General features: G+C 47.4%; 1 protein-coding gene across 5 annotated transcripts in view; it reads left to right on the plus strand.

Moving 5' to 3' along the window:
• The window catches only part of LRRC56 (leucine rich repeat containing 56), a 75,654-nt gene extending 62,033 nt beyond the window's left edge, over positions 1 to 13,621 (plus strand). For all 5 annotated transcript variants that reach the window (XM_075047829.1, XM_075047830.1, XM_075047831.1 and 2 more), the window contains 3 exons: positions 335 to 528; positions 3,156 to 3,522; positions 4,288 to 13,621. In XM_075047829.1, coding sequence (XP_074903930.1) covers positions 335 to 528; positions 3,156 to 3,522; positions 4,288 to 4,468 — 742 coding nt within the window. In that variant the 3' untranslated portion in view covers positions 4,469 to 13,621. The remainder of the gene's footprint in view (positions 1 to 334; positions 529 to 3,155; positions 3,523 to 4,287) is intronic.
• Positions 13,622 to 14,096: the final 475 nt, after the last annotated feature.

Raw genomic sequence — 14,096 nt, forward strand, 5'->3', positions numbered from 1 at the left:
TTCCCCCATCTCATAGACAGATAATGGTTGTTTTGGAAGTAAAAATGGCTTTATTTCTCTGAGCTTACTTCATTGTGTAGTATTTTAAAATAGCCCCATTTCACTTGATTAACTTTAGGACACTTTCAGATAATCAGGCACAGGCAGCTTAGATGGCTGATCCATTTAGAATGATTTTCTATATCTCCAGGAAAGTGGGAAATCACAGTGGGTGACTAAATCCACTGCCTGGGTGTTTGTCTGTGTGGCCATGCGCCATGCCAAGCTGCACTTGGCTGGCTACATATTCACAACTTACAGGCTAACTAAAGGTGTGATACTTGATGTTGTCCAGGTGCCTGCAAGCAGGTCAGCAAGAAAAAGCCATCCAAGCACTGAAGATAACTCTTAGTGGTGAGGAAGAGGGTGAAGACTGCAGCCTGACTGACAGCTGTGAAGATGAGTTGAGGGAGACCTGTGATGAGGACCTCATTGAAAGGATTTCACCTGATTTTTCTTGCCACTCCTGTCTCTCCCAGTCTTCCTCAGGTACTGGACCTAAACCTCTGGGGAAGAGTTAGCTTAGGTGACATATGCTACTAACCATTTGTAGATAGATGTATTAGTAACTGCAGTGTTTTATGAGATCTGGCTTCTGTGCTCTAGAGCAGCAATTTGGAAATAACATTGCAAAGCCAGACCCTAAGTAATCTATTCCAGTTTTTAAGCAGGACATGGTGGCCAGCTGTGTTGACCATCAGGTGATATATTTCAGCATGGATCTGTAGAATTAAGAGGAACAAAGCTGCTTTTACACCAGCTTAGCATCAAGTCTAGAAGAAGGACATGCCTCTGTCTTTTACCTTGTGTCATTAATTTATGGCAGTGCCAGGTGAGTCTAAAATACTGTTGTTCCAACTAAGCTATATTTTACCCCATTTGGCACTGATGGAAATAATGGCTGAGGTAATGATTGAGGTTTAACTGGGCAACTGCAAATTCTGGAAAGATATGCAACCAAAGGAATGCATTCAGTAAAGAGTTTAAAAATGAAACATGCTCTTCTACTCAGGAACAAAGCCAAAGGCCTCTCTGGAATTGCATTTACATGAATGAAAGCAGAATTCCTGCTCTTTGCTAGTTGTTGAATATTATACTTAAGAATATTAGAAACATTAATAATGGTTTTTCCAAATACATATGAAGTAGAGGAGCTTACAAAAATACGACTTTAATCTATTTCTATTGTTAATCACCTTTTTTTGCCTTAAAACTATTAGCATGTGAATTTTCATTTTAAATTTCTTGCAAGGGCAAAAATGGATCTATTAAAATTTGGAAAAATATAATATATTTTGGAAAAAACAGAAGTATCATTAAACTATTCAAAGTTTCTGTGTATTAACAGTAATACAAACAATATCTCCTTAGCAAGAACAGAAACTGTTTGGAAAAGTCTAAAGGAATGGCCTATTGTCCAGTGACCACAGAAGTCTTAGACTATGATCTCATGGTCTCTCTAGATTTAATCTGATCTTTTTTAGATTTAATATGATTTCTTTAAATTTAGTATGATTTATTATGATCTCATCATCTTTGTAGATTGAGTAGACAATGCCCCAAACACCTCACACAGTGAAATGCACCAAACATAGTGTCATGCCCTATAGGACTATGGAAGTGAATGGTTGGGCATAGATCTGCCCATCTTGTAACCAAATCTGCTAGGATTTGGTTACAAGATTGATGGACTGGTTTGAAATCTAGTATTACCTAAGGGGGTGGGGGGGGGTGGGGGTGGGGGAGATGACCCAGATCCCAAATCGCAAGCAGCTGGCCATAGTAACCAAGATGCAAATAAAATAATCACAAACACAGTAGCTTTTGCCCACTGTCACTAATAGACATATGTGTTTTGCAGAGCAAATACCTGATAAAACTTTAGCAACTGATAGACTTTATTCAGCAAGACAGTTAAAAAAAATACAGTTTTCCTCTGTGACTTGAGACTGTGTCAAGATTTTGAGAGGTATTTAAATGCCTCAACACTTAACTTCAGAAGTGTGTCCTACCCAATGTGATTTTCTCACAGAAGAACTTGTTGCTGGAAACAATCCTTCTGACCAGGAAAAGACAAGTCATCTGAGCAAAACTGCTCTTATGTAAAAGTGTTTGCAGCATCAGATCCATATAATCTGCACTCTTTGGAAGTCATTGAGTGTTATTTCAGGCTCTTGAGTCAGGCATACCAGTCTTTCAGAGTGTCTTTACTTAAAAACAAATAAAAAACCCTATAAAATTTAGACATTTTTTAAAGCATATAGTATGATGGAAACTGTTCAGTGAAAATCTTTTATCAGCTTTATGTGGTTACCTAAGCAGTAAAATACATCCCCATCAATTAGGAGCTATAAAACTTTCTGGGCCTGGGTTTTGGTGGCACATTCTTTAGATTGTGTTCCTGCCCTGGACCCTGCTGATCAGGCGCTTAAGTGCAGTTGGTTCTCTTAATAGACAAGAGCAATCAGATCCCTGCTATATATAGAATGGTTTTAAGCATATATGCATGCACATTATATTCATAAGTCAGCAACAAGATTTTACTTCTCTATATGTTGCACCTGAGGATTACATGGGCTAAAATATGAACAGCCAGATAGTAGCCCTGCATGCAGTGCAATATTTTCCATAGCAGTCAGGCACTTTCCATAATTTTAAGGCTAATCTCAAGAGCTTATTCTTACACCTCTGCCTCTGATTAAAAAAAAAGTGGATCCACTCATCTGTGATTATTCCTGTGCCTTGAATTTCAGATCACTGGATGGGGTCCTCAGGTATTTGAAACAAGTCAGTGCAAACACTGGCCAGAAATGATGCAGGTATGATCCTGCCTGAGAACAGGAGGGTGAGAGAGCTGGTCTGTCCCTCTTGAGCTGTGTGTGGCTTGTGAGCAGTTCCAGTGCTTGGCACATCACTGGCAGGGAGGCCACCAAGTAACCCAAACCCCCGACTATCAGAGGAAACAATTCGACAAGGCCAGCATCGCTGTGTGCCCCAGGACACATCTGCCTACCCAGCACCATCACACAGCATTCTCCAAAACCTTTCACTCGCTGAGTTGGTCATTTAGGAGTAAGATGAACTGGTAAATCACTGCATTTTCCCCTGTGTTTCAGGTTCATCACAGGCTCAGGAAGGTGCAGTGTTCCCCAGCCTGAACCACTGTCTAATTCCGTCCCCTCCAAAAAGCCCTTCACCTGCATCTGTAACGGGTGTTGCAGCAAGACCCTGGAAAATGAGGAACCACAGGGTAAGATGCCTAAAAGTACCCAGCCAAGAGGAGGAGAGACAGTGGACACAGCGATGCCAGTCAAGGACTCATCAAGAAACTTCAGCCCAGTCTCTGGGCAAAGAACTTGCTCTCCTGAGCCAGCATGGCATGCCGGGTGCCTCCAGATCCCAAGGGCAGGGCCAGCCTGCTGGGAGCACCGGCTGGCGAAGACCTATTTCAGGACCAGCAGCTGTTGGATCAACAAGCATCAGGTATGCACACTGCCGGCAGCACTGCCTGCAGTGTGTCTGGGGAAGACAGAATGGACTTCACAGCAGGAAAAAGCAGGCTTCTGTGTTGTCTCTGGAGTTTCCTGCCTGTTCTGTAAAAAGAACTTTTATTTGTGCTGACATTTACCTTTGTCCATCTAATGCTAAATGAAACATTTTCTCATGTTCCTTATAGCTTGAGTGTTGGAAATCTTGTATTTTCTTGAATAACAAGCCAAAATTTTCCTGTGTTCTTATTGTTCCACTCTCATGTTCCCCACGCAGGGCCAATGCCCATGTCTGTTGCAGAGCTCTTGCACTGGTGCTTGTTCAAGACTCTCCTTGGGTAAACCCCAGGACAAGTTCCTGACATCCCACTTTGGGTTTTTTCCCTTGAAATTTACATTAATTCATGTTAGAAAGAGCTTTGGAAAATAAAGGAGGCATTAGAGAAGTGTCACATGCACCAAAACATGGTTATTTCTGAACCCGCTTACTGTAAGATTAGCATCGTGTTGCTTCTTTGAAGAAATAAAACTGAGGAGTTGTGATATGACACCTTGATTTTGAAGTTAACGTAGTCATTATAGAGCAGTATAGGCAGAGACTGCATGCCTTGTGTGGGAAGCTGGTGTGCGTTGTGCTGCTCCAAGGCCTGGCAGTTTTTGGTTCAGTTTTCAGAGCGGGAGACGGCAGAGCTGGTGTGGAGAATGCAGATATCCAGACCCAGAGTGCAATTTCACCACAGTGTTTCTTTCTTTTCCTCAGGCCCATCAGGAATGAGAGCTGTCTTGGAGAGATCAACCACCACCAGCCAGCTGTCTGCTCATTGGCAAAAGCCTCAGAGAGGTTTGGGCTGATGAACACTGCTTGGCCCCTGACTGCCAGGGCCATATTGCAGTCCTTGCCAGACAGACCCATGTCTCAGAACAAAAGTCCCCAGTCCTAGAAGATACCACAGCACAGTCTTGAAGGTTCAACGCTATCTTTCAGCTTCTTCTGCAAGCTAAACGCAGAGCTGTGCAAGTAGAGCAGTTGAAACAAATGACATGATTTGCCTTAATTAAGGCTACAGCTGGTCCAGAAATGCTTTCTTTAAAAAGCACCTGCTGATCAACAGAAGAGCTAATCAACCTCTTATTACAGCAAAATGTGGTTATTTTTGTAGCCTTCATGCACTAAAACAGAACAAGTCCTAATGTATTTCCTCTCATCCACACCATGCCCTGCTCTGTGAGTCAGGCAGGGACACCGAACCAAGCAGAGCATGGAGCCTGCAGTTTGTGCAGTAGGCTGGAGGAGATGAGGGACACAGGGCATTCCCTCTCTCGCTCAGCCACCTGACCTAGCAGCAGCCCCACGATGTATCTTTTGCAGTCCTGGATGTTTAACACGCAAGGGACAAAGCCAAGGGCTTGAGAGGAAGCATTGACCAGAGTGCGTTGCCTGAGGAAGAGCCCAGGAAGGCTGGGTGGTTTCAGAGTTTTGCCCCCATGGGAGCTCACCCCATTCACAGGCATCCGAGGTTCTTGTTGCCTGCATCGCTACGGGAGTGAATGCTGACCAAATGGCTCATCCCAATATTAATGTGTTTGTTTGCTCTGTAGCTACCTGGAAGGATTTCTCTCACTTCCTATGGATAGATATTGCATACCAGAATTTCATTAGCAAAAGTGACCTCTGTAAGCACATGTCAGAGCATCCCCTGCATATGCTTTTGAAGTCATGCATGCCACCTCTAGGTTTTTTTAGATCAAATAGACTTTCCAATTTCATGTGACTGAATAATTTTAAGAAATGCTGCAGCAAAGACAAGGCAGGGAAGTAAGGCAATAATCTCTTTGGGTGAGATTCAAAACATCTGTTTTAGTGACTGCAGACTGTGAGATGCTGATCCAGATGACTGTGCCTTACAACTTTATTGATGTTGCAGTCTGAAACCAAGCATCAGCACATTTTTTCCAGTTTAAATTACTATGTTAGATATATATTTTTAAATCAGTTGATAAAACAGTAATTGCATGATGAGTTAATGAAGTGGTTTATGTCTTCTTTCTACTGGTCAGCTTAACGTACAGGAGCAGAATAATAGAGAGCCTCAAAACTTTGTCACGTTGTGGTGATACTTGCACCACCTTCTCCTACAAAATAGTCTGGAGCTTGAAGCTAGTTTGCCTGGTTTTGGTGAGTCCTAGAGGAGGCAATCATTCATCAAAAATCATTAAAACCTATATGTGGCATGTGATTCTGTGCAATACTATGGATGCAGGCAGGATTTCCCATCAGATGTCACCCAGCAACAGTGCCTGTATCCTTAAACAGGCTCCTAAAATTGACTTTTTGCCAGCATCGCTGACCATGACCATCACCAAAAAAAATATCTGACCTTGTAAGAGTAAAAACAAAGTGGCAGCGTAGTTTTCAGAAATGCTCTGTGCCCTCCCCACCTGTTTGAAGTCCGCAGCCCTCACTGGCAGTCAGCACTGGTGACAGTCAAGCCCTTTTCTATAACCAGGGTCATATCAGTGGGTGATGGGTGGGACTGTCTTCTCCAAATATTCAGAACCTCCTTCTCAATTTGCATCTTTGATTTCAAAGGGGAGGAGGGGAAGAAAAAGCATAAGTGAGTTTTTGTGCGTGGAAACTGGGGCAGCTAGACAGGTCTGTATGTGTGCATCTGCAGATGCAAAACTCTGGGTATGGATCTGGAAAGTACTGTCAAAAGTGCCTGCGAGCTCATCTCACAGCAAACACAACTTGGCTCTGTATGTGCATGGGGCAAGGAGCTTCTCTGTGGTGGTGGAGAGGGCTTGGAGAAACAATCAGAAAAAAAGCTCTGCCCTCAGGTGTGGGAAGTAAGAGTCACTGAGGGCTTCATCAAAACCATTTAACTCTGTTTCCTGTTTTAAGTTCCCTTCAGGTACCCCAGTGATATCTCTCAGGGGTGCAGGCAGTGTGTGACCTTCCAAACAGCCACCCCACCCCTTACTAACCAACTCTGCCCCACTGATGGCCTAACCAAGGCAGTCACGTGCCATGTAGTGGCATGGCATATGTGTACAGAGACAGGAGAAGATGTCCTCTCTACCTATCGATCACTGCATCAGCTGGTGACCCAGCACTTTCTCAGGTGCGTATCAGTATGTATGGGTATGTAAGACAGGCTCGAAGCCACGTGCTCGTGTCCTGGCAGTGCCCCTGCGAGGATTTGGTGTCCTGAGCTGACTTGAAGGCCTAAGGAGCAAAGCAGTTGGCATGAGCGCTGTGGCTTTAGTGGCACTGTGCTGCAGCAGAAAGCAGCAATGCTGGGAGCTGGGGACCCTGGGGCACTTGCAGGGCAGCATCTTGATGCTGCTCTCCTCATTTGAACCTCTGGGTTATGTGCTGGAAAGCAAAAGCTCTGCTCTCAGATGGACCTTGCAGGCAGGATGCCCCATGCTTATCTGGGAGGCGTGCTCGGTCTCAAGCTGCACTGCTGACCACATGCCCAGAGCACAGGGCAGGAGGCCAGAGAAGGACGCTCCCGTGCTCAGCAAAGCAACAACGCTTAGCTCCTGGGCATTGCTTTCCTGAGGTTGATCTCCAGCTGTGTTACCCAGCAGGGCAGAGACTGGTTTCCGGCTTATAGAGAGGAAGGCGAAGTGACTTGGCAGCAGAGCAGTGACATCAGTAGGAATCTGACTTCCCTCCATCATGCACTCTCCTTGTTAATACAGTGTTGGCACAGGGAGTGGAGGAAGACTAATTAGCACACGAAAGCTTAGCAGGTAGCGGAGCCAGGCATTGGTGGACAGCTCTGTTGGAGGCATGAGCTTTTCATGTGCCACCTTCATTCCATCCTTTCTGGGCTATCTGACCTGCTGAGTGGTATGTGCAAGCATATGTGCTCTGAAGCTAAATGCATAACGAGATCCATCACCAAGCTGTCATGCATGGAGCAGCAGGGAGGCTTGTTAAGAGCAAGTGTGCAATCACAGCCCAACATAACGGGGAAGAAGGGCTGGTAGTCTCCTCTCTGCAGGTAGCAGGTGCACCTCAAGGTTTACCAGAGCTGTCACACTGTTGGCTGTTGCAGTTTCCAGGACAAACCAAATAAACAGGGCTGTTGCAGATCAGATGTCCACAGCTATAACAGATCCACAGAGGAAATTGTTGCTCTGGTTTTAGTCTCTGTTTATCCACCTTCCACCTTTTTCATCTAGAAAATGTAAAAGCCAGCCAGGGCTTTAATGGGCTAATTAGGATATGTCAGGCATGATGGGCTACCCATTAATTTGATTCTCTTGGCCCAAAAGGGAAATATTTAGGGAGTTTCATCATGGTTTTCTTGTCACTGTTTCCTCTGTTAAAATCCTGTGTTGGTCCCTTGAATATGGACAAAGTCATTTAATGAACGAGCTGATTCCCATCCCTGTCTTTGCAGACTCTTAATATTTTTCTGCGTAGGATCCTTGCTTCCAGTTGGATGCGACCAGTTTCGGATGTACATTACCAGGGTCCATCCCCTCATTCTTGTAATGGGCCAGGAGCTGCTGATGCCTTTAAGTATCTCGCTCCCTTAATGAGATTTGCTGCCGGCTGCCAAATTGATACCCAGTGTGTAAGCAGGAGAGAGGGATGAGAACTGCTCCCCCCTCACCTATTAATAAATCGGCATCGCAGGGAAGAGTTTTCTGCCAGGAGCTAAGTCTCATCAGCACATGCTGCTAAGGGAGGGGGTGGTTAGCTGGGGGCAGCTGCCCTGCAGGGAGCAGGGCTAGGAGCAAAGGGATTTGGCCCAAAGTGACAATGCTGCAGCATTAACAGAAGCACAGTCCATCCAGGAGGCCTCTCAGCATCACTTAGCTGGTGTCCTACAAGCAGCTCTGCTGGAGTGGCTGGTGCTGCCCTGCATACTGAAAGGCTCTGCTCAGCCGGAGCTTTAAAATATAATTGGAGAAAGAAGCAGGAAGCTGTGTACCAGCCAGCCAGTTATTTCAGTGTCTAAAATTCCTTCCTTTTCCTGAAGGGAGTGTGTCCGGGACAGCATCCCACCCCAATAAATGGGCCCTGACAAGCGAAGGCAGCTCCTGCTCAGACTTGGATTGCATTCTGCACCTCCCAGCTCTGCAGAGCCCAGCCCATTGCAGGGACCTTAGCATCCCATTTGGGGACAGGCCAAAGGGGATGCTAGCCCTGTCCAGTGTCCCCATTGCAGCTGTGTGCACAGCCCACCACCTGCACAGGGCTCCTGGCTGTCATGCTTGTTACCAAGGCCGTTACTCTCATTGAAGTCTTAGGGTTGCTTTGCACTTGGAACAAATTCATCTTCATTGCTAGATGAAGAGGAGATACTTTCTTTGGTGGCCAAGGAGAAGAATGCCCAGGAGATGTTGAGGAGGGAAAGTCTCATACACACCTCCTCTTCAAATACATGCAAATGACAGGTCAGCTCAGGATCATTTTCCACATGGTTCCTTGGCTTGCTACTGTGTTCAGAGCCCAACGTGCTCAGGCTCATTGCCATGGGCAGTGTCTGCACCAGTAGGACACGGGCACTTCTGGGGTACGGTTAGTCAGATGGTTCATGGTCCAGTAATGCCAGTCTCTTCATTGATAGAACAGGGTTTGAGATGGCTTAGATGTCTCCTTGGTACCACCCAGTGCCAGGTGAGATTAATCCTGCCCTGCAATAGCTTTCTCAGTATACCAGAGCATCCTGGCCATGTTTTTACTGTTGGCAGCACGTTGCTCCCCTAAAGTTCCCCTGGGGGATACTGTAAATGTCCTGGCTGAGGCAAAGGACCAGCCTTGAAGAGTGGAGATGGCACAGAGAGCGTGTGACCACTGGGTTGGCGTGCCTTGTGTCAGTGTACATGGCTCCTTGAGCAGGTCTGTGAAGCTTTTGGACCTTCCAGGGAGGCACGGGCCAGGGGGCAGGTAGGGCAGGGCAGCTGCGGGATAGCAAGGAGGGCTTGTCCTGGGCTGACTTGAAGGTGCCACCACAGACTGCGAGCTGGTGCTGCAGGCAGAAACCTGGCCTGCTGCAGGTGCATCTGAGAGGGCAGGTCTGCTGCCCAGTCCCCAAAAGAAGGGGATGCTGGCGAGACTTTTAGAAACCAGTCCAGCTAGCTGGGAGGTGACCCAGCTAGTGGAGATCCTGCCTGGGAGGTCTCTTGCTGTCACTAGAAGACAGACAACCTGGCAGTGACAGCCTTGATCAAGCCTTAGGGGCAGTGGAGTCATTTTTCAGCTCTGCACTGGTTTCCTATGGCCCAAGGACAAATGGTGTGAGCCAAGAGGAGGTGTAGCATGGTCTTACACAGGCAACATGAGCAGGGGCTTGCTCTGACCCATCCCTCAAACAAGGCATCTGCCACTGTCACGTCCTCTCCCCATTGCTGTCAGAAACCTCGTTGCACCTGCACATCCCCAGCTGGAGCTCAGTGTGATCATGCTAAAATTAAGGGATTAATTGAGATAGTTTTTTAAGCATGCCAGGGGACAACGGCCTTGCAATGGGATTCTCCTGCACAGGACAGCAGAAACCAGAAAAATAAAATGTTGGACTCCTGGGTGGAGAGTTGCGATATCATTTATAAATGTAAAACCTGAGGAAGAGAGTGACTGCACATGCAACCAGACAAGCCGCCACTTTAGCTGGATTTGAAGAGCAAGAGGAACATCTTGAAATGGACGCTAGAGGGAAGAAGAGAGTCTCACAAGTGTAACTTCTAAAAGTAAAGAGACTCACAAACCAAACCCAAGCGGCTCCAGAGCGTTTGGGAGACATTCAGCACACAGTGGGCTCAACATTTTCTTTCTTACTTTCTCCAGCATCCAGTGTGCTGTCCTGTTGTGATGCCCCCAAGTGTACTATGCTGGTAGTGACTTGCTGTATCACATATGACTTTGATTTACTTGGAAATATTTCCTTAGGAAACCTGCAATGCCCACAAAATGTAACAGAGAACATCCTGGACCCCTGCCTTGGCACTGGAAAGCCGTGGTGCTATAGGCTATCAGTGGTGCTATAAGGCATCTGATGATGCTATGTGCAATCCCAGCACATCTTAAAGAGATGATCTTTGTCACAGCCCATAGCTGCAAGCTGCAAACAGGCTCTAGACCGTGCATGGCTTGAGTTCCAGCTTCTCCTCCCTTGTTGACCAGAGACCTCTCGTCTCTGGAGCCCAGCAGAGCAGGAAGAGCTTCCTGGGGGCTGTACTCCCCAGCGCTGCAGGACAAATCCCTGCTGCCAGGTCTACCAGTCTGAAACCAGTCCTCTCCCAGCCCAGCTGTGTTAAAGCTCCCTGCCACTTCTCTCCCCTTTATCCCCACCCTTATCTTTTCCATCCTTCTTCCCCTGCCCTGCTTCTGGTTCTCACCCAGCTCAGCCCACCTCCTGCAAGCGGCTGCTGGCATCTTGGTACCTCCCAGGCAGGACCTCACTGGAAGAGCGGTGCAAGCTGGGCGGAGTTTGCATTTGTCGCTGCTCTTCTCTCTTCCACAGCTTTCCACCTGCAGGGATCTTGGCCCTCCTCCTGACAGCAGGACAGTGCTGGGAGACCCTGGTGGGTTGCAAGGGGCTTCACAGCAGCAGCCATGAAGGCTGATCCTGAGGGCTCAACATCTGCCACCACCCAGCCCACATCACTTCTGCCCCAGCCCTTTCCCCACATGGAGCCTGGCAAAATCAACACCCAAATTCTTACTGCTGCTCTGTGGGCAGGATCAGACCCTTCTTCCCCAACAGCAAGTACCAGCCCAGTCCCTTCTCCATCCCTGGGCCACCTTGCTGCTGCAGGCTCCTGTCACCAGCATCATCCACACCTCAGGGGACATCTAGAGCCGTGACAGGGGCCTCAAGACAAGTACCACAGTACCTGCTCTCTCCCTGCCAGCCAAAACACGTGGGCCCCGGCCATGCTGGGGGACAGTGTGGGGACGATGCTGAGTGTGCGCTGTCTCCTGGTCATGCTCTGGGCTGATCAAGCCCACATAGACCAGGGCTGTGCCAGGGCAGGTGCTAACCAAGGGTACGGGCAATCATGGCTGCACCATCTGCCACATAAAGGAGCTACATAGATTCAGGGAAAGAAAAAGCAAAGGCGAAACTGTCATGGGAGCAAGAGATGGAAACCTTTGGGAGATCTACCCCAGGAGGAAGGCACGTGGCAAGAAGAGGAAGAAGCACACTGTAGCGGACATGCCGGCAGCAGCAGTCAGGTTGGGAGCACCACGCCATCCTGCCACAGGAGGAGAAGCGCGTTCTGGTGGATGAGATGTGGAGCTAGTAACAAGGCAGGGCTGATGGATCCCCCTCCAAGAGCAGAGGGGTTAGAGCAAACCGTGGTGTTTCCAGACCAGCCAAATGACTCTGCTAATGTTGCATGGTCTTGCCAAGGCAAGCATATTCTAGGATCTGGGTATTGACCTGTCAGCCCTTACCAGAAAAATGCTGCACACCAGGAACAACAGCCAGGATCAGGACAGGGTCATCTTCTCCAGGAGAAGGGGATTTCCTGGATTAGTCACCAAATCTTCCCCTGTTCAGAAGCTCAGTCCCAAGAGCTGCTGAGACCCTCCAGGGGATGTCTCCTGCGGCCTCCCTAGGTGGGGCTTCACAGGGATAGCGAGGAATTAAAAATATTCATAGGTCTTGTAGGGTCAAAGCAACAAATATCTTTTTTTCCCCTGGATGTTCACTAACAATTCATTTTTAAATAGGAAAAAAAAAGAATCTAAGCAAAAAACTCTCTTTTCCCTGATTTGTCCTATCCCTTTTATCTAGTGTCAGTTTTGGTGATTTTGAAGAAGAAAAAGGGAGGTATTACCTTCCCCTTTGAACTGCCATTGCCCAATCCTGATTTTTTGGATTATGAACAGTCCAGGGGAAGCAGGAATCCAAACACAAACCTTTGGATTAGATTAGTGGCATGGAAAAGCAAATGAGAGGCCCTTGCTGCTGCGGAAAAAGTGATAACTTTACCTTAAGATCGAGCAACTTTGCGAGTGATTTACAGAGGGAGATGAATAGGAGGGTTCGGCTTTGGGATCAGCTGCAGCTAATTCACGTTGGATTTTATAACTGCCTCTTCAGAAGGCATCACCATTGCTGTGTACTGCACCTGGTGGTGGTGCAGCCCTGCCCCAGGCCACGTTGTGATGTCAGGACCAGCCAACATCATGTTCCTGCACAGTGAGTTGGGAGAACCCGGTACTTTCTTATCCTGGCTATGGTACAGTAAGTCAGGACAATTAGGCACCCCCTACTCACACCTGAAACTCCTGTCACCTGGAACCATACCCGAGACTCCTGCTGCTTGGTTCATGGCTCACTTTTGTGGTTGCCTGACAAGAATTATGGCTGGAATGAAATTAGACTGACCAAAGTCAATCATCTTGCGAACCTATGAACAGCGGTCCCGAGCGAGGCCCTTTGAGCTCTCCTGGACCACTGCGGGCTGCAACCAGCATCTCCCTCTGAGGGGGATGCCTCTCAGAGCTCACAAACTCTCCAGTTTATGAAACTCAGAGGACTGTTGCCAAAAACTGACGATGGGACCTGGGCTGATACCCTTCACTCCTTGAGGCTCAACCCTTTGCCTGTTGAGAAATGCTGAGACATTTGACATGAATATTTTACTGAGCTGGAGGGGAATTTTTAACAGGTATACCTCTGTTTATCTACCTTTGTGTCTGTGTTCATGCATGTGTGAATTGACCTAGGTATAGTCTATTGAATCACTTTGCAAATGTTGAATTAGTCAGTGATTAAGTTTTAGTAAATCTTGTGATTTACCTCAAACTGTAAATGAACCTCAGACTGCTGCTACACACATAATCCCTTAGACAGAAACTGTTGCCCAAGTCTGGGACTAGGAGTTGGTCCAGCTGCACCTAAGCTCCACCAGGAGTTTAGAAAGCAAGGAGGTCTTCTCTGAACCTTGTGACTTGAAAGGAAGGTCTCCCTTACCTTTCTGCACCTCTGATCTCTGTGCAAATCATGAAAAAATCAATTCTAACTCAATTGTCCTTTGTATGTTTCTCCCTTACTCTTTGTGTTTTCAGTCTCTGTATAAATCATTCTAGTTTGATTCTAACTTGATTTTCCTTTGTATGCTTCATCCATGTGTTAAGTAATAGCGAACCTTGTCATTGAACTTTGTGAAGTCATGCGTCACATGTCAAGCACAGAGCCGGGTGGGCCAAGAAGGTGTATCCCAGCTGGATGAAGGCCTCCCCGCACCCTGCCTGCACTGGCAGAGAGCCAAGCTGCTGGCCTCCAGTCTGGGGACGGCTTCCAGAAACCCCCAGTGTCTTGTGGGTGGCTGAGGTTTTGGGTCAAGGCCTTCTCCTCTGTCTGTCCCCAGCAGAAGACTTGGGCACTGGTGATGGTGCTAGGGAGAAGGAGCACCCCGTCTGTAGGATACAAGCCCAGGCAGGGGAGCAGGGAGGTCATAAGAGTCGGGATCACTGTTAAGTGCCCAACAGGACCCTGGCCCAGCCTTTCCCTCAGTGTCATCTTTGCCTCTTCTGCCTGGTGGGGTGCAAGGGGCAAAGAGATAGGTTCATAGCAGAGATGGGCCAAACAG

The sequence above is a fragment of the Buteo buteo genome, chromosome 16, assembly GCF_964188355.1.
Source record: "Buteo buteo chromosome 16, bButBut1.hap1.1, whole genome shotgun sequence".
Classification (NCBI taxonomy): Eukaryota; Metazoa; Chordata; class Aves; order Accipitriformes; family Accipitridae; genus Buteo; species Buteo buteo.